This window comes from Columba livia, chromosome 2 (genome assembly GCF_036013475.1).
Source record: "Columba livia isolate bColLiv1 breed racing homer chromosome 2, bColLiv1.pat.W.v2, whole genome shotgun sequence".
Taxonomy (NCBI): Eukaryota; Metazoa; Chordata; class Aves; order Columbiformes; family Columbidae; genus Columba; species Columba livia.
This window is the reverse complement of record NC_088603.1, coordinates 71,835,265-71,856,288: the sequence shown is the minus strand read 5'-3', so window position 1 is coordinate 71,856,288 and position 21,024 is coordinate 71,835,265. Positions and strand designations below refer to the sequence as shown.

The 21,024-nt window shown below is 40.5% G+C and overlaps 2 protein-coding genes across 2 annotated transcripts in view; one reads left to right on the top strand and one right to left on the bottom strand.

The window, feature by feature from the left end:
• Positions 1–360: 360 nt before the first annotated feature.
• SSR1 (signal sequence receptor subunit 1) lies at positions 361–14,702 on the bottom strand. The gene is made up of 8 exons (XM_065052469.1): positions 14,470–14,702; positions 12,226–12,344; positions 10,417–10,504; positions 9,976–10,238; positions 9,033–9,109; positions 7,226–7,304; positions 6,135–6,228; positions 361–4,756 (listed from the first exon to the last, which is right to left on the bottom strand). The coding sequence occupies exons 1-8, from the start codon at positions 14,552–14,554 to the stop codon at positions 4,689–4,691; spliced, it is 873 nt and encodes a 290-aa protein (XP_064908541.1). The 5' UTR covers positions 14,555–14,702; the 3' UTR covers positions 361–4,688.
• Positions 14,703–14,835: 133 nt separating this feature from the next.
• RIOK1 (RIO kinase 1) overlaps positions 14,836–21,024 on the top strand; it is a 34,456-nt gene continuing 28,267 nt past the window's right edge. The window contains exon 1 of the mRNA XM_065052468.1: positions 14,836–15,121. The gene's annotated coding sequence lies outside the window, so the exon portion shown is untranslated. The remainder of the gene's footprint in view (positions 15,122–21,024) is intronic.

Here is a 21,024-nt window from a genome sequence, read left to right as displayed (position 1 = left end):
TAGGGATTTGGCCTTGTTATAACCTTGTACTTTAGCAGCCTTTAAGCATCTTAACAGATCCCCTTCATGCTGCATATAGTTTAAGAAGAGATTATTATTTCTGGAAAGGTAGGGGACGATGGCTCAATTTTAACAGATCAGGATTCAACAATTTACTGAACACTTTCCGTGAGCCCTCCCTTATTCTTGTAAAGAATTCTAATCTCGTCCAAAACATCACAGAATATTTCCTTGCTATTGTTACCATTCCAAATACATTGTAGAAAATAAGCTTTTTAAGAATAGCATGTTTTCACTCTCTTCTTTAATAAACAACCTGTAGCAGCATATATGCAAAGAGCACCAGCATACCACTCAGGCTTTTTGGTGCCATACTCATGCTTTATTTAAAAAAAAAGAAAAAAAAAAAAAAAAGCTACACAATGCTAAGAAAAAAAATAAATCAAGTTTACTTTACAAAAAACCTGCAGCCATCTTCAAGAGATCTGATCTCACAAATGAAAGTCAGCAGGTAAGAAAGTGAATGTTAATTTAACATTTCAGTTGTAATACATCATCTGAGCTTAATCATCCAAATCAGTCATTCTTAAACCGACTGTTTGATTGTATCAACACAATCATCTATATGACTTGATTAAAAAAAAAAAAATCCCCGGGAAAAATTAGAGAGAAATGGAAAAGCATCAGAAGAAATGTTATTTAGCCCACCTATAAACTCCTGCAGAAAACAGAAAGATCTTTCTGGCTTCGCTCTAAGTTAACTACAATTGCTCTGTGTATTTAAGAAAAGTTAGTGTAAAGCTGCTAAATTCTGTTCAGTGAGGGGATTAAACTGGTATAGCATGAACGTAGGTCCTTACACTAGTGCTATGTCTTACTATCTCCATGGAAGTGTATTGTGCAAGTCTCAACTTCAAAACACTCCTGAAACAGCCCTTGTGTCACTCCTATGAGGTAGGTACTGTCCTTCCTTTGGAGAAGAGAACAGACTCTTAACTGCTGCTCAGTACATGAGGCACCCTGAAAAACACAACCACCAGCCTACATTAGTATTTAACTTCCCTGCTGCTTCCCTGAATTCAGAGCTTTCAACTGCAACATGTTGTTTAGCACTGTACGTTCCAGGAAGAAACAGTGAATGATACTTTTGATTATATCCATTCCAAGGTAAGGAAGATGTTCTGCATAACCGTTTTGAAACAAGCAGAAGCACTGCCATCACTAGTCTGCTCCATTCATCTCCATGGCCTGCCATTCAATAATTTTGTACATGAAGAATAGAGATGACACTTTGTCCTTTAATCTGACAGCAGCCACTCTTCTCTGATTAAATGATACTGGGGAAAAAATAAACTGCTGTCAGTCACAAAGCAGACAGCATACAGAGGGCTACAAGTACCAAATGCAATTGAAGTGTAGCTAAATTAATGTTTTGCTACCACTATAGACATGAATGCTAAAGCAGTTTTTCTTATGCCAAGTATAGACTCACTAAAACTCCACAATTTTTTGCATTAGTTAAGGAACTGTGAGAAAGGGATTAATACTGGCCCTTCACACTAGGGCTATAGTTTATTTGTGGTCTAAAACCACTTTAGCATCTCTTACTAACAAGGAAGAAACTCTAGTCCATACCTTCCTTCACAATCCTTGCTTATCATAACCTCACATGAGCAGTTGTGTGGTAGTGCAGTAAGCTTGCTGAAAATTAGGTTGGTAAGAACGCGAGGTTATACAAATGCTTGTGCTGCCACATAGAAAAGGGTGGCATACAGACAGGCAGAATTGCTACTTGTTCGATCTTGAAATCAATGAAACTATACTGTACTTAGCTGATAGTAATAATAATACACAGTAACATACCTGTGACACTAAGATATCTGTATGTGTTTCAAAATTGAGTAGAAAATTCAAGTACCAAAGTAAAAGTTGTTAACCAACAGGATAAAGCAACAACTATGTTCTCCCACTTGAAGAAATATGAGTGTAGTAGACTGACTTATTTACTAGAAATAATGTAAGAGATGTCAAAGTTCAATTACCACTACACAGTGGAATATTATTGCTAAATTTCAACTACAACAAACTAACAAGGAATTAAAAACTGTTACTTCATTTATGATGAGCAGCAGTGGACTGCTGGCCACTGTTCCTATGAACTGCTTCCGGCTGAGAAAGTTGCTGTGAACCATCCCCCAGCAAATGCCAAGTTGCATGATCAGAAAGAGCCTGAGTACAACTGAACTTTCCCACTGCTTGTTCCTATGCAAGCTGAAGTGTCTTGTCTCTGCTTTCATGCTTAGAACGTAAGCATTTGGATATAAACCACCGAGTGCAGAGAAGAAAGCTGAAACCTTCGAACACTTATTTGTACAGTGCTTCAGTCCTTCAGCTTAAGCCTTGGTCTGTGTAAGATATCTAACTGCCTAACTTGCTCCAAATCCCAATCAGTAAGGGCTAAACTATTTATATAAACAAATAAAACTAGGATATTACAAATGAGTATCCTCTGTTCTGATCCTTTGCCTTTTTTCCTGGAGTACCACTGCACCTAGAGCAGCTCTCATCACCCTCTCAAAAGAGTACCTTCTTATCTTGGGAAGAATATACAATTTAAGATTACCTCTTGCCAGAAGGTGAAACAAAAATATATTGATTCCAGGTTAGAGACATTATCCAAGAGAGGGAACTTAAAAGTTCAGTACATCAGGTGCTGCAATAGCTATCGGGCTTTAGTACACAAAGCATTTCATATATAAATACTTTGTTCAATCAAGGCAAGCTTGAATATAAGCCCATAAACCCACCACAAAACCAGTCAGATTATATCACTAAAGGCAAACAAAGTTGTTCCATATAACTCGAGTGGAGATACCTCTTATGGAGGTAGCATTCAACTGTGTGCTAAGTGTTCTGTATGACGATTCAGCAGCCTTAACTATTAAAAATATGCTGCCTGGGCTACCTCTATTAGCAGGAAGCTGAATAAAGCACCTGTGGGGTTGCTTTCCTATTCTTTTCCATAGCAAGATGAGTCAAGAACATCTTCACAGTTCATTCTGGGAAAGTGTATTGTAAAATAGTGCCAGTACAGGTAGTTTCAGAGCTTAGATTCTTCAGCCATGCTATGACGTGATTTGCAAGTGTTGCTCTGTATTAATATTGGCTCAGAAGTTCAGTCCCTGCACAGCAAGCATAGGTCTAAAATGGCACTTTTATCTGTGGGGATCACAAGGGGAAGAAAAGAAGAAAACAAGAAGTCTCAAATCAATGCCTCTTCCAGAACTGAACAAGCTTCCAGATAACCATCAAACACAGGAGATGCAGTTGAGATGAAAACAATTCAAGCCTTGTTCAAGTACCTGAATGGCAGCAAACTGACACTGCATTATCTGCTCTTTTTCCTGTCACTTAAATTCCTGAATGCAATGGGAGTGGATCAACACCTCTGTTCCTAGTAATTATGTAAACCATGCCTGTCACAACAAAGAGAATCCCATTTTGATTGCATATAGCTCATCTGTTTTCGTACTGAACTAACATGTAGTTAACAATAGATATGCAACTGTGCTACTACTAGAAAAGACAAGGTGACCAAAAAAACCCAAAAAACACAACAACTCAGACCCAGGTACTGACTGGTGGAATGAAGTTTGAGATTTAAAAACTGCGAAGAGTGAATGAAATAGTTTGCCATTTAAAAAGATTATTGAAAGCCAACAGTTTTCTTTTCAAACTCAGTTTCAAGTGTGTACAGTAAATGCAAAGTCTTTGTCTCATGTAAAGCCTTAAGAAAAAGAGTCCACATTTTGATACGTAAGACATACTCATTTTTGTGAGAGAATCAAGAACTTACGGAAATGTTGTTCTGGCTTACTCAATAATTTCTTGAGTAAACATTGCAGAGCTACCACTACAATCAGGATACCTAAGCTGCTGGCACGATTCAATAACTAACCGTTTAACAAGTTGGGTATAAAAAAAATTTATGTAGTAATACCAATTCAGCACACAAATTCCATGCTTCACGAGTTCTGCTGCTGTGTAAGAGTCTTCCCAACATCTATGCAGATAAGTTCAGATTTTTAGGTCACTGCATGTCCAGATCAAAGAGCAGCAAAATATCTACCACTACAAGCAGCTATACCCAATTGTGCCTTTAGAATGCAAACTATGCAGAAATCTAGATGGTCAGTGCCTTGCCACTGAAACAGGATCACACACACACACTTCAGTGTGTGCACACTGTAGAGAATAGTTACTTATTGAAAAAGAAAAATGCATACAGATTCTGATACAGACATGATACAATCAAGACAGATTAAAGTCACTAGACATTCAAGATTAGGGGGAGGAGAAAAATCCTTCAAAGATAGTGTACAGATAACAAGCCAGCATTACAAAGAACTCTAAAGGCACATTTCAGGTAACAGGGTTCTGTTAAGACCAACTGCTTACACACGCAGGCACAAATCTTAATGGCTGCCTCCCCCCGCTCCCTCCCCAACAATTAACAAAAAAAAAGAGAAGTGCATTTTCAGTAATATTAACACCATTCAGTTAATCTGTTCAGTCCAAATGTTTAGCAGTATTTTCCTTATGGTGATATGGATTCGCTGCACTACTCCAATCCAAAAAACCCAAACAGGCAGGATTAGTAAAGGTTCAACTGTTGTACTGATTAACATTTACTCATCAGAGCCCACTGATCTCTTCTGTGCCCTCTTGTAGGGCAACCTTCTCGGTGAAGCTTTATCTAGATTGGAAAAAAGAAAAAAGAGTTGTATCAATTGCTACAGCTACTTCAGATTAGATGTTATATGACTATGTATTTCGACATCCTGAACACAAGGCAAACTGCTCTTTTAGTGCAACGCATCACCACACAGAAGCCAGTTAAAACAACTTGCTAATGCTTTTTAACTATCAGCATCTTAAAGAAAAGGTAATAAAAATAAGAATGTTCCTGTTCTGTAACATGCAAGTCCATGGTGAGGGTTGTGCAGTTTATCAGTTACTAAAATACAAAAAAAAAAAGAAAAAACAACCCACCCAAACCAAGCCACAACAGGCTCTCTCACCTCACACCAGGTAGCGCTACTGGTGATAGGGGTTCACCTGGCATAAAGAAGACAACCCTGACTATTAAGCTATTATACTCAAAGCCAAGGTTTGTTTCTCACTGAAACAAGATGCACTCGGCTGTCAGTCATGATCAGTCCTCTATCTCCCTCACTGCAACAACAGCTTGACCCTACACCAAGGTAGCCCAGAAGGCAAGATACACATCTACATTTTAGATAACAGGTTCTGGGAACTGTTAGAGACAGTACTTCAGCAATATTCTTTTGATTAGCTACATTACTACAATATAAAAACCATAAATTCATACGTATATAAAATGTAGTTGTATGCATCTGTTCTGTAATCTTTTACTGCTCATGCTACATCATCAACCACTGCATGCAGGAAGCTGTATTTCTATCCATGCCCAATTATCACATGGACAACACATTTAGCACTCCCACTCTTCAGATCACCAGTTTGCCTCACCTCTTCTACTCTGCACTGAAGCCATAGGAAAGCAAAACAGAAGAAACAGCAAGAGAAGTTAGAAATATCCACAAACACACAAATGGTCTAAAGAAATCAGATATTTGGTTTACTGTTGGCATTTCAGATATCAAGTAGAACTCAGTTATTTTTGACTTGCGAAGGGCATTAATGCCAAGTTGTAATGTGGCTTTGGTTAATACACACTCCTAATGCTCATTTAAAACTTCAGTCCATAGGTAAACTTCCAAACAACTTACAGAAAGTTAGAGATGATAGATATTTTCTCCTATTTAAAAATCTTTTGTGATCCAGGTTTTGGGTAGAGGTTTTATACTGTTGAAAGACAGTCTACAGAACAAAATGTAAAAATCATGATAGTCATTACTGTATCAACCAGTCAAGTTTGTTCTATGTAAAAACAGGCTGCTAATGTAATAGCTTAATCACTAAGCACAGTGCTTTGAACAACATTTTATTCCCTAGAAGAGATGTGTGCTGTTCAGAAAAAGTCATCTACTTAGTTACAAGTAGCTGATTAAGTTTGTTATGTTCTAGTTTGTGGAAGGCAAAATACTTACTTATTTGATTTAAAGTTTCTTGGGGAATCCAGCTCATGTCAACATCATTCTGGTTTGATGTTCCCATCTCTACTTTCTGTACTGGTCTTTTCCTCTGAAAATTCGAGAAAAAAAATGTTTTCCTTTTCACCTAAAGTTCTGATAGCACATTAGAAGTAACTAACAATCCTATATTAAATGAATAGCAATTATTTCACTGAGGCCTACTTAAAGTTAGCCAATGTGTGAAGCGGTCTTTGCAGCTTAATCTTTAGCATTAGCAATTTATTCATCTAAGTTTGGCATTACCACTAATGCCTCACAACACTTACTCCACACAAAGATACCAAGACTTCAAGCATGCCTGGGCAAGCTGATTATATCTGTTAAAAAAATGGCTGATGATGCATTATTAAACTTTGTGATGACCAGTTTTGTTGTATTTTCTCAGATTAGCACAATATTCTCTCTCATATGCCACTCTGTAAAACAGATTTTAAAGAAAATAACCATTCTATATGTCTTCCCAAGGGAAGCTACTTCAGAAGACCACATGAAGACACATGAAGACACAACCTATGCATCACATGCAGATGAAACTTAAGCTTTCAATGGCTTTCGCTTGCCAGACCACTTACGTGGAACAAACCCTTAGCTGTTGTAGCATCATAAATGCAATCCCTAATCAACATTATGGCAAAGCACTGGTAAGAACTAAATAACAGACTAGAGAGTTGTTCTCTCAAAGTTTGGTGTAGATTAAAATAATATAAGTAGAGAGCATGGGGAAAGTCTACCCAGTAAGTACTGAATCAGTAACTGCACACATCCAGTGACTGGAAGGTATAAAAGCTTCAAATTCAACCACTTCAGTGTAGTGACAAAGAGCAGACCCAAAGAGCATTAAGGCAAGCAATCTAAATGTCTCCAATTACAGACATTTTTAAAAACACTCTCTAGTTTTTCCAAAAATCTTTAAGGTCTTAGTTCTAAAAGAAAATATTCTAAAGTTCTACCTGAAGCATTGTATGCCAGAAGCAATTACTGGATTACTTATTTTCAAACTAGTAAGGTCTCTTATTTACAGCATAGAGACAAAATACACCACTTACCTTCCTAGATTCTAGTAACTGATGTAGGCCAACAACAACCAGTAGACCAAGTCCAGCAAGGAACATGTACATGAAGATCCTTTAAAAAAAGTTTAAGAAACCACTAGCTAAAAATCTTAACTGTTTCAGAATGTTTATAAAGAGCTTTGGCCACATGCCCCCTTCATCTCTCCCAAGAACTTTTGTAGGGAGTGGGTAGAGAAAAAAAAACCAAAACAACAATGTATCTGAAACTGAAGTGCTTACAAATACTAAGCACTGATTTTTATTTCAGAAACAGCAATCCTAAGTTTAATTCTGAACAACAGAACATTTGAAAAAAGCTGTATAAACTGGGAAACTGTTATAAATAATTAGTGAAATATAGTAACTGTGAGAATTCTTTTGCAGTATTACGTGTGACCCAACATCTTGAAACATGATATTTACATTTGTGACAGCTTTAACCACTTACAAAACCCTTAAAAAAATACCTTATAAGCTTTTAGTATGCTACTGCAAAGCAAGTACTGCTAGGATATTAATTTATTTGCAGCAGCACTTTGAAAGGCCTTGTTTATCTTGCTCTGTGTTCCACACCTCGAATTCTAGCAACGCAAGCAGTATTTCAAAAAATCTGCTCTTTTTGTTTGTTTTTGTTTGTTTGGTTTTGTGTTTTTTTGTTAAGATTTCTACCTGAAATACATGTCAATACTTAGCATGAGGGGAATATAGTTTATACCTAAAATTAGTGGAGCAGGCAGGAGTTTCCCAGTAAAGAATGTAATCCAAATTTAACATCTTAACCCAGATTTATGACAAAGGAAATTAAGGAGTTAAAACTACAGAAGAGACTTAATTGAACATCCTTAGTTTAGGGTAATTATCTGTTCACAGGATATTAACTCAAACTGGTTAGAGTAATTTGAACTCTTTTGAAAGCTCCTTTATCAGAGTATCACACATTTTTATGTGACCAATTGTTTTTTCATTGATGCTATTGTATTTGAGAAATACAAATTCATGCAATAGCTATTTATTTTGGTTGAACTTTTTTAAAAGGAAGCTTGCTCAATAGGCAATTTCTACTTGTGGCAGAAGAATTCAAATATTCCACATTATCTACAACTATTTCTGAAGATTTTTATTTTAACTCACAGGTTCTCTTAAAATTCCACTCCAGCATTAGAATAGTTCAAAGCATATGAGCAAAGCATATGCTGGCAACATATGAGATGTGTCAGATGTAGTTAAGTCTTTAAGACAGAAAAAAGCACTCCTGAAGGGTACCTGCTACAGATGGGGGGTAGTGCAACAAAGATGAGTATGAGTTCCTCTGTCTCATACTCCAAATACATCTATGAGTTCCTACAGTCTTTAATTATTCTGGAGTGATCCAGAAACAAGCTATTTCAGTCTCCACAGTAGGACCCACAGCCCAATTCTATGGACCCTCTGCATCTTTTAACTCTTGGGAAAAAGCATAGTACATAACAAAAGCTTGACAGCTTGGAACTGCTACGTAACTATATAACATCAGGTCCTTTTCCAGGCTTAAGCCCTTTAAAATAAAGCAGATGCACAAACTGCTCATCAACATACTACCAATCCTGAAGATCCCCAGTATTAATACAGATGTTAATTTGGGGAAAAACTTAATATTTTCATTCTATCAACTTTATAGAAGTCAAATGCCTGCGACATCACCAGCAAAACACAGTAGACCTAACATTCAATAAAATGACGGTACAGGAACTATTCTCACTGGCACCATCAACAGCCTGTTCTACCAGTATACCAATTAAACTTGACCCTCCAGCCTACTTACGTTTCTCCATCCAGCCCATCTTCTTTTTCAATAATTGTAACAGTTTGATTGAAGACAGCATCTTGAAACACATTGCCCTATAACAAAGTTTCCACACAACATTTAGAAGTCACTTCTTGAACACATAACCAAGTGTTTATCTTTTCCCATGTTCTTAGAAAAACTCTAGAAAGAAAGCACTAACTCCTGCACAAGACTCGATTAAGCTTATAAGCAGTGCAAGTTTGACTCAACAGATAAAAGCACAAACTTTTCAATGCAAGTACAAAGAACAGGCCTGATACTAGCAACAAAGTCACATCTAGCCTTGAAGATGTTATCTCCTATAACATGGCATACTACACATGAAGGGTTCTTATTAAAACAATCAAAACACAAAGGTACAGAAGCCTGTTAAACTTTGACCTGCACTACAAGAGAAAAGGATCCCCTGCTTTTAATCCCCATTTATGCTTTTGGATAGACTTCTCCCAGACTGCAACTACTGGCCATTTATTTACGTGAAGTCAAGTCTGCTGATGGGATTCAGCCTGATAGTTTAGTTAGCAAAGCACATCTGAAAAGCACAGTGAAATTTAAGTTATTCTAAATAAAGCTTTAGTAGTAACATTGTGGGGGTTTTTTTGTTTGTTTGGGTTTTGTTTGTTTGTTTGTTTGTTTTGTTTTTTTGTTTTTTAAATGAGTACAGCTCACTACCACCCAGTTCTAAGGCGTTCTAGCTTCCATTTCCACGTAACTTCTAACATACACAGAACTAAGGGCACCTGAGGGGTTATTGTGAAACACGAGGACAGTTGGTTACTGTGCTTCTGTATCTACTAATTTGCTTAAAAACCACAAAGGCATTAACTGTCTGAAGAGGCAGTAACTTGACTAAGCAGTTCCTTCCTAACATTTCCACATCAACTAGAAAGATTACAATTAATTACAACATCAGGCTTACATTTACATCTCTGTAGTTGAGATTGATAACTAGTCCAAAAGGACGACCACCCATAGGCTCAGCAGGGATGAAAGAGTACTCAAACGTGGCTTGTCTCTGTGGTGGAACCACTGTGTTTAGAGGGAGAGCTGTGAAGTTCTGGATATAAAACTGATAGTCCTGAGGATACCGGAAAGAAGCATCGAGAGACTCAATAATGAAATCCTCTGTACCCTTATTGGTGAAGCCCACCAGGAATTTTACAATGTTGTTTGCTGGAAAGTCTAAAAAATAATAAAAGGAATTCAATTGTTAGAAGCTTCATACACCACACCTAGCCCATTTCTAAAGAGAGTGTCTAGTACAGATTCTGGGTTTTTTTAGAGCTTCACTGTTTTATGCTCACATTGATACAGTCCAAGCAACAGTAAAGTAGATGGTAGATTAGCACGGGACTCTTACCTTCACCCTTCACAAATAAGATGGTTGTATCAGCACTAGGTGAGGCTTTAGGTTCCCCTGACAAGTCTTCTTCCTCTTTTTCTTCTGTCTAAGACAAGAGACTTTTTTGAAAAATCCTATAATGAACAGTGAAGCAAAGACCATGCTTGTTTCATGAGAATCCCACATGTTAAAGCATGCAACAATGGCAAGCATTACCATTGACTCCTGCTGTTACAGGAGTAGCACATACTCTGTTATCCCTTTAGATTTGATATGCATCATTTTCAGCATTTATCCTTCTACTCGTTTGACACAGTGACTAATCTTGGCTGCATTCAGCTGTATGAAAAGGTTTCTTATCAGAAAACAACAGTAAGGTCTTTGCTTTAGGGTAGAACAAAATTAATAGAATCTAAATGTTAAGTGTTCACATCTAAGCTACTTCTATTTAGAAAGCAAGCAATTCCAAAATTAGAGACAACCATAAGGCAAATAAAAGTTACTTTACACTACCAAGGGAGTGTTTATAGAAGCTTTCTACTCATTCCTAATTAGTTAAATGTTATGTTTGCCTGGAAATGGTTAGACTGTGGGAATTAAATAAGTTTGTGGATTTACTTGTTCAAGTTTACCTTTATGATGATCATTTTTTAATTCAGAAAATACAAGCACTGAGGGCTTACTTTCCACATGGGGATCATGGGATCACCACCTCCTTCACCAAATTAAAACAAGACTAACCCCATTTTGAACCGGCTGAAGTAACTATTTGTGAGTTATTTGGATCATCTGATTTCACTGCTTAAACAACCACCTGAAGCAGTAGACCTATTGCATCAGTCATACAGGTACCATGCTCTAGGGAAGCCACAAAACAGAACTAAGCAAAACTGTATCTCCTATGTGAGTGACAAATAAAATAAACTGCCTACAAGTGTAATGTTTTGTACTCAAGTCACAGACTATTTATTAAAAGCAAATTACATTCAAAAAGTTATTCAATAATATTCTGTCAGTACTGAATACCTAGCACACTTTCTACCACTTAGCAAAGCCGGTTGACCAAAAGCTCACCAATTTACCAACATCAGTAAAAATCTAATAGAATTAAATAACAGTTTACCAGGTCTCCATTTTACCATGCTTTTCTTCTCCTCCTAATAATGTCACAAACTTTCTAATTTTATATCAGAAATTTGAGAAATTTTTGTACTAATTTGAGTACATTAAGTTTCTAGCATGCCTAATATTCTACTGCTACAGGCAGACTACTATATAAAATATTTCACTTTGTCAAGCTGAAACACTTAACCCTGAACAGCAATACGTGCACAGGTATAGCAGGCATACCCTGTAACAAGTGTCAGAGACTAGGAATGGAGTAAGTGAAAACAGGCTGCAAACCAAAGGTTTGTAGAATTAATACTAGGAAGATTCTGTCACCTCTTGAAAAACAAGACCAAAGAAGTCAGAATCTAGTTGTTTCATGACCTTCTCAGTTTACCGAGATGCAGCTTAGTCTGGAAAAGAACTACAAGTGGCTCCTATGGGAATCTGATTCTCCCACTTCGGATGCTTTTTTGTGGACTGCAGTTTTGATAGTCAGAAATCAGGCCATTCCCATGTGGTTTTTAAACTGGTATTCAGGAAGGAAAGAAAAATCCTTCTGAAACTTCAAATGGAACACAAGTTTAATTGGAGACTTGGAAACAGGTATTTGGAAATAGCAATGCTATTAAACTCAATATTTAAGTATATATAAACTATCTAGGTTCCAGCACTTTTGGTCTAATTCATACTTAGAAAGTAACATCCATGTACAATTACCAAGTCTGTTGGCTCATCTTCTTCAACTTCAGCTTCATCATCTTCATCTTCAACTACAGTATCTTCCACAGCTTCCTCATCTTCTGTAGCATCTTGAGCTGCAACTAATAAACCTGAACCTACCAAAACAAAATTCAAATACAAGAAAGCCTTTTCAATATCTAATCAACAGAAAACTGACATTGTAGTACAATTTTCAAGAAAGTGTTTGAAGAATTTCTTTAAAATCTGTCAAATACAGTGTTTTGAAGCCTCAGTTACAAAGACCTTCACATTCAAATGACTGTGTTTCTCTCTTTTTCCTTCTCTAATAGCTTTCTGAATTACTCATTTATGTGCCAAAAAGTTCAAAACCAAAAAGTTTACAGCTGAATAACAAAAAGTTCAGCACTCACACAGCTGCACTTAAATTTGCAGAGGGCAACCAACTTGCCTTAAAAGCTATTGTTTAACTTTTGAACATATCAGTGTATTAAAATATTTTAATTTTGTCACTACAAATGTCAAACTAAAAAGACATTGCTATTGCCTGGAAATTAATTTAGTGAGTGCTGTTTCTTTTAAGACTACTAAATCTAATAAACGATTAGCATGTCCTTTTCATCCACTGGTATTAGAACACTACGCTTCCACAGGTAGTTAAAAAGCTATTATTTTTGCACTTATTTTTATTCAAGTTTTAAAACATAAAGAAGTATTTTTAATATGACTTCCTCAAGACCATAAACTACTATACCCCTATGTTCAACAACACCACACCAGGAGTCAGAAAAGAAACCCAATCTAGAGTATGGCTCCAGAGCAAGGCTTCAACACAAGTTCACTGCCTCTTCACTTTCACAGAGCCGAGTCTCATAATTTCAAACACTAGGCTGACACGATTAATGCAAACAGTGGCAACATGACAAAGTTCTGTCCGTTTACAGTTCAGAGCGCATGCAGGCTAGGCTGAGAACTTTTTAAAAATATACACAAAAATACTTTTTTTTTTTAAATAAAGCTTACATTATCCAAAAATGAAAGAGATAACAAAGAAATAAATGAATGGATGATTGTTTCACACAAGCCTGAAAAAAATCTAATGGCTATGATTACACATTTTAAACAAATATTTAAAATTTTTCACAGGGAATAAGAATCCTTGATGACAAACCCAAGGACTTCAGGATTGTCAGTCAAGAGCTAGAAAAAGCAAATACAATCCCCCCACTCAAGTGTCTTTAGAAGGTAGACTCAGCGACTTTTGCAACCACGTGCAATACTTAACCTAAGACCAACCTCAGTGATTTTATTTGCTGAAGTTCTAAACTTGTAAGTCTACAAATAAAGATTTGTTAATTAAAACCTCTGTATCTAAACAGGGTACAGGTAAATTACAGGCATTCTTCACAAGCAACTGCTCCAGCAGATCCTCAGGACGTCTAACTTGCGGTCTTTTCGGTGGGTGTCAGAAGGGCTGATGATGTGGCAGCAGCGGGAAAGGAGAGCTGCGGGCTGTGGGCAGGAGCTCACTCACTCGCTCCCAGCGTGTGGAGCAGCCGACTTGAAGAGCTAGCTGAGATGGCTGCCCTTCTGTCTTTCCAGACTTAGTACCAGGGAGGCAGCCTTTAGATCGTGAATCAGATAACACCACCGTGTAAACAGAGATTAAGGGCGCTGGGGGGGTGGGGGGAGCCCGGATGGCACGGCAGCCTGGCAGCCGGCACAGCTGCTAACGATGCGCTATAGAAACCAGCACCGCCTGAGCGCGGGAGCGAAGAGACAAACCCCCCGTTACAATCTCAAGGGATCTTTTTTGAGAGGGGAACAGTGGCTCCCTGCCTGACGCCGCACAGCGCGGTGACAGGCGAGAAGCCGGCCCTGCCCGGAGGAGCCCGCACCCCGCCGTAGCACCCTCAGAAAGAGCCAGCGGGGGGTCACAGGCACAGACCCGGGCGGCAGAGCCCCGTCCCGGGCCGAGAGGAGCAGTCCCGGCGGCGGCCCACGTGCGCGGGGAGGCCCGCACCGCCGCCCGCGATGAATGAGCTGCGCCCGCCTCCCTCCCGACAGCGAAGGCGGCGCTGGGCTCCTCAGGCCCCACAGGAGCGGGTTCCCCTCCCCGCCGCCCCCGGGCCGTTAAAACGAGCCCGCCACGTGCTCTTCAGGGGCCGTTACCGCTCCCCACCCCTCCTCCAGCAGCAACAGCCACTCGCCTCCCCTCAGGCAGCAACGGTCGCTCGCCTCCCCTCACCGACCCGCTCTCACCTGCGCCGCCGCGGGCGCCCCCGAGCAGCAGGGCGGCGGGGAAGACAAGCAGAGCAAGCAACAGCAGCTGCGACAGGCGCCCCATGACGGCAACAGCTACCCGATACACCCTCTCACCGGCCCGGCGCCTGCCGCTGCGGGCTGTCTAAATGGCGGAGGCCTCCTCCATCCGGGGCCGCTCCCGCCCCCGCTGCCGCCCCGGCCGCGCCCCCGGCCGCCCCGCCCCCGCGCCGCAGCGGACGTGGCTTCACCGGGGAGGGAGGCAGGGCGGTCACGTGATCCTGAGGCGCGTTCCCCCCGCCCCTCTCGCGCGCATGCGTCGCTGCTCCTGGCTCCCGGGCTGGGTTCAAAATGGGGTGGGGGGAGGTATGTCCCCCTGCCGCGCAGTGCGCATGTGCGGGGCTTCCCGCCCGCCTCAGAGCTGGCGTGTACCTGTGTTGGGGCGGTGCTGGGCCTGGCCTGGGGCGCGGTGACTGCTGGGCAAGGCCTGGCTGAGGTCCTCAGCGCCCGGGCGGTCGTGCTGGGACTGGGAGGTTCCCGCCGGAGGGGCGGTACGGCCTCTTGCAGCGGCTTTACTTTCCCTGTAGAAAGTGCTGCTGGTGGCTGTGTGGAGTGGCTGACGGGGCAGTGGTGGCCACAACAGGTGGACGAGGTAGGTGTGGGAGGGCAGGGCCGCTTCTCTGCCAGCATCCCTTTGGCTCTGGGATGAGGGGTAACAGTCACCAGTTGAAGCCAACTGAACATCAGGAGAAACTACTTTGAGGGTGCCAGAGCACTGGAACAGGCTGCCCAGAGAGGTTGAGGAGTCTCCTTCCCTGGACACATTCAAAACCATTCCTATGCAGTCTGTTCTGGGTGAAGCTGCTTTAGCAGGTGGGTTGGACTAGAGGATCTCCACAGGTCCCTTCCAACCCCAACCACTGTGATTTTGTTGGGGAGGCTGCATGTTAAGCTGAGTTGTTTGTGATGGAATGCCAGTTGTGTTTGTTAACGTACTGCAAGGGGAGGAGTAAAATCCAAAGGATGAGGGTTTCTTTTGTAGAATAGGCTAACGTATATCTCTAAAGAGCAAGGATAAAATGTGTTGCTGAAACAAACGCTATCAGAACTCTCACAATTCCATGTTGCTTTACAGTAACTGCTTTTGAATCATATACTTGATGGCCTCATTGAAAAAGTTTCCCATAGCGTGGAAAGTGTTATGTTACCTTTATCTCAGTTGATCTTTTGTTAATTGAAATATGAGGCATGTTAAGATGGAGAGCCTTCCTAAAGCCCACAATCAAAACATTCAGTGGAAATACCGAGGCCCAAGTCAGCCTCTGAGGTTTCTCATTTCTCCTGCAGTTAATTTAGCAATTTGCATGCAGGGTATAACGAGTAGTTTTAAGCTATGTTTCATATTTTACAATAACTTTTATTTGTCATCTGTGAATATGCAGCATGCTGTGATGGCAGTGCTAAGTGGAGTCTTCAGTGTTTCATTTTCCACATTACTTTCATTTGTTTGATTTTGAATGTGCAAATTACATACACCAAAAAAAGCTATCTTCTTGGCAAAGTTTTATCTTAATAATGTTTTTAACATGCTGAAAATATTACTGAAATGCTAGTAAGTGTTGGGTGAAGATGAAGTGTGATTATGAAAACTGAATAACATCCATTGCTACTGATAAAAGTATTTCCAGTCAGATAATATCCAAGCAATGGTATAGTATTACTTTTTATGCCAAGGTCTTTAAATTTACTTAACATAATAATTGTTGGCCACACATGTTTGACTTAACTTAGTCAGTTTAGGTGGCTTTTGAGTTTTGTTTTGTGTTTTTTGAGGGGAGAAAGCGTGGAATTTTTTTTTTCCTTGGGGGAAATAAAAGAATATTGGCATGCTATAGGAGGTTTTCTATTTAGCACCACAGAATCTGAAACATTCTGTGTCTTCTAAGCAGTGACTATGTACTTTATGTGGTGCTTTTCCGTCTGAATTAACTGATCCTGATGTTGCTAATCAATTTACCTGTGTGGTGCTCTTACTGAGTTTGCATATGCTGGGGCCACAGAAAGGTGTTCTTTAAAAGCATGTATAAAAATAATTGAGAAATCTTTACTGTCTTCAGCAAAACACTGAGCCCAGACTGCAATATTACAGCTGTGCCTAAAAGCCTATTAGGCTGTGGTTCTTTTGTGCTAAGTACTCTACCCATATTAAACAATTTAGAATCTGAAAGACTGTATGATTAACTGAAGCAAGTTGCAGAGACTTTTTTCTTTGCACAGACTGCTGTAAGTATTCACAGACATAACAAATAAATGTTGACAACTGCTGTTATTGTAACTTCTAGATTTGACATCTCTTATGCTAGGTGCTAATTCTGAGAAGGCTGAAGTTCACATTGCCCACAGGAATTCTGCATGTAGTCACAGGTACAAGCATCGCATCCTTGCATTTAAAAAAGCTTTTCAGTTAGAAATTACAGGTAAAACCGTTATTAGGAAAATGCCTTCAGTTTCATAACTTGCATTACGAAGAGAGTAAGCATTCCTAAAATCTGTAGACTATAAATAAAGTTTACCTCATGTTTCTAGTTCACAGTATCACAGTATGTTTGAGATTGGAAGGGACCTCAAAAGATCATCTAGTCCAATCCCCCTGCTGGAGCAGGAACGCCTAGGTGAGGTCGCACAGGAACATGTCCAGGCGGGTTTTGAATGTCTCCGGAGAAGGAGACTCCACAACCTCCCTGGGCAGCCTGTTCCAGTGCTCTGTCACCCTCACTGAGAAGAAGTTTTTTCTCAAATTTAAGCGGAACCTCTTGTGTTCCAGCTTGATCCCATTACCCCTTGTCCTATCATTGGTTGCCACCGAGAAGAGCCTGGCTCCATCCTCATGGCACTCACCCTTTATATATTTATAAACATTAATGAGGTCCCCCCTTAGTCTCCTCTTCTCCAAACTGAAGAGACCCAGCTCCCTCAGCCTTTCTTCATAAGGGAGGTGCTCCACTCCCTAATCATCTTCGTTGCCCTACGCTGGACCCTCTCCAGCAGTTCCCTGTCCTTGAACTGAGGGGCCCAGAACTGGACACAATATTCCAGATGTGGTCTCACCAGGGCGGAGTAGAGGGGAAGGAGGACCTCTCTCAATCTACTAGCCACTCCCCTTCTAAAACACCCCAGGATGCCATTGGCCTTCCTGGCCACAAGGGCACAGTGCTGGCTCATGGTCATCCTGTTGTCCACCAGGACCCCCAGGTCCCTTTCCCCTACACTGCTCTCTAATAAGTAATTTCCCAACCTATACTGGAACCTGGGGTTGTTCCTGCCCAGATGCAGGACTCTACACTTTCCCTTGTTAAATTTCATTAGGTTATTCCCTGCCCAACTCTCCAGCCTGTCCAGGTCCCGCTGGATGGCAGCACAGCCTTCTGGCGTGTCAGCCACACCTCCCAGCTTAGTGTCATCAGCAAACTTGCTGATAGTACACTCTATTCCCTCGTCTAAATCGTTAATTAATATATTGAATAATATTGGCCCCAGCACTGACCCCTGAGGCACTCCACTAGATACTGGCCTCCAACTAGACTCCGCCCCATTGACTACCACTCTCTGGCTTCTCTCCTTAAGCCAGTTTGCAACCCACCTCACTACTCTATTGTCTAGACCACACCTCCTCAACTTAGCTGTGAGGATGCTGTGGGAGACTGTGTCAAAGGTTTTACTGAAGTCAAGGTAGACCGCATCCACCGCTCTGCCATCATCCATCCACCTTGTTACATTCTCATAAAAGGCTATGAGGTTGGTCAAGCACGACTTACCCTTGGTAAAGCCATGCTGACTGCCCCTAATAACCCTCTTATCCTTGATATGCCTTGAGATGGCACCAAGGATTAGCTGTTCTATTACTTTCCCAGGGACAGAGGTGAGGCTGACCAGTCTATAATTACCCGGGTCCTCCTTCTTGCCCTTTTTGAAGACTGGAGTGATATTTGCTTTCCTCCAATCCTCGGGCACCTCCCCCGTTTCCCAAGACTTGGCAAAGGTGATGGAGAGCGGTCCAGCAATGACTTCAGCCAGCTCCCTCAGCACCCGCGGATGCATCCCATCTGGACCCATGGATTTATGGATGTCCAGACTATTTAATTGCTCCCTAACCCAGTCCTCACCAACTAAAGCAAACTCCTCCATTGACCTGGCTTCATCTGGGGTCTCAGGGGTACAGGGCTCCCCAGGACAGCCTCCGGCAGAGTAGACAGAGACAAAGAAGGCATTCAGTAATTCTGCCTTCTCTGTATCTTCTGCCACCAGGGCACCCACCCTGTTCATTAGTGGGCCTACATTGCCTCTGGTATTAGTTTTATCAGCTATGTATTTGTAAAAGTTCTTTTTGCTGTCCTTGACCCCTCTCGCCAGCTGTAATTCTAAGGAGGCCTTGGCTATCCTAGTTTCCATGTTGAATGTCTTAAATTATTTTTCCCAATTGTGGGTTTCTTTTTCTAAGGTAACAGCAAAAGGCAAAGAGCTGTTTATGTACATACAGAGAGACTTACTGTTTGTGGATTAATACTTGCTTTTGGTATGGCAAAGTGTTTAAGAATCTGTTGGACTGCCTGTTCAGCACTTACTGAATGGCTTCTAGAAGAAATGGATTCAGCAAAGCGTTGTTAGGGGCAGTGTCACACATACAGTCCTACGCTATTGTCCGCTTCTCATTCCTCAGTGATGACTGTGCTGGGTCAGCTGAAATAGGGTTGATTTCTACACTGCCATGGCAGCTGACCCAGAACTGGCCCAAGCAGGTATTCAGTACCACAAAAGGTCATGCCCAGTTAAAAAGGGAGTGGGCCAGGCAGGCTTGTTTGTGCTCTCGCTCTCTCTCTTGTTTGTAATGCTGAGGGAAATTTTATTGGTAAAATCAGGAAGTTGACTTTTTCACCTGATCCTTGAATTTTCTTGGAGTCTTACATACTAACAATTTTTCTTTTTTTTCCCCTCTGGACTTCGCTGTAGCTATTCATACCTTGCAGTGCCACCGTATGCCAGTAATTGCAGCACTTCCTGATACTTTTCAGGTTTGGGTCAATGCAATAGTTTTGATGAGTAACCCCCCTAGTCCAGTGCACACTGAATAGGTAGCTCATTGTTTTTGCTGGGACTTTTCATGGCCTTGTAGATAAGACCAGTTTTTTCTAAAATGCAGAAAGTATGAAATTTTGTAAACTTTTCTTCTAATAGTTGATTTCTTACCCTCCTATATTTTGTAGTGGCTGCTGAAATAAGAGGTAATCCTATACTTCAAGAGAATTGTATCAAGGATTATGTCTTCATTACTTTTGTAGTTTAGAGATATAATTCTGTGGATATGGAATTCTTAAAATTTTTCCTATTAATTTCTATAGGACTTCTGAAAATGACAAACTGTTACTGCATGTGGCAGCTATTATGTATCTCCTGCTTGGACCTATCAAAGTGGTGTTATTTTCTCACACCACTGATTATAAGTCTGGGCAATCAACTTGTTTGAAATTGATGCAGGCAGGAAGTGCCCATATCGCAAACCTCAGCCCTGGGAGTCCTTTTGGCTGCTTCTGACTGCTAGTACAAGAGACAAACCCACCTTCACAGGAGCACTTGATGAGATCTGCTAAATTTTAGCCTGACTTGTGGGGGTTCTTTGAAACTTGGAGCTTTCCCGACTTTTTTTTCCAGGAAGGAGTTTTAGTTACCCTATTGCAGCAAAATTGTCTCAAAGAAAAACAACTTCCTTATCTAAAAAAACCCAAAAACACCCAAACAAACAAAAACACAAAACAAAAACAAAGATTAATACTCTCTGGCGATCTACCTGATACAAATACATGGAGAAATTGTGTTCCATGAGCTTGACTAAATAAGTAGATGTTTTCCTGAGAATCAGAAAAGATCAACTGAAAAATATAGTAGTCTGGATACATTTGTCATTGCTAGCTATGATTGCTTAATTGCGTTTATGAATTTCATATGCTTCCTATGATGGCAGCAGAAAAGGAACTTCAGAGCTCCCTTTGGCCTAGTTCAAGGTTGCCCAGCTTAAGACTTCTTGTAACACTTTGGTTGAAGGCTGGGGTGTGATGGTTTTGTGATATATGCATCTTAAGGCATGCAGATTATTTTTAGCCAGCAGACTTTGATTTTTACCACTGCACGAAGAGCAGAAACAAAGTTGTTAACACCAAAAGATAAAAAGCTATTTTTTATTTTACAATGTAAATTATTGCTACTAATTCAGTGATAGTCTGGCTATTTGGTATGTTTGTGTTACTTTGGACCTGGAATTCATAAATCTAGTCTTTCTCACCAAATAAAAGACGGCTACACTGTAAAATTAGGAAAGTACAAAGGCAGAGAGAGTCCTGACTTCTGAAACACAAACTCAGTTTGACTTCCAGGTAAAATGTTCTTGCAGAATTTTAAAGTGTTCTACATCTTGTTTATTCTTTATACATGGTAATTAAACTGTTAACAGCTAATTACATTGTGTAACTGTAACTCAAAAGATTTGATCTTTTACTTAAAAAG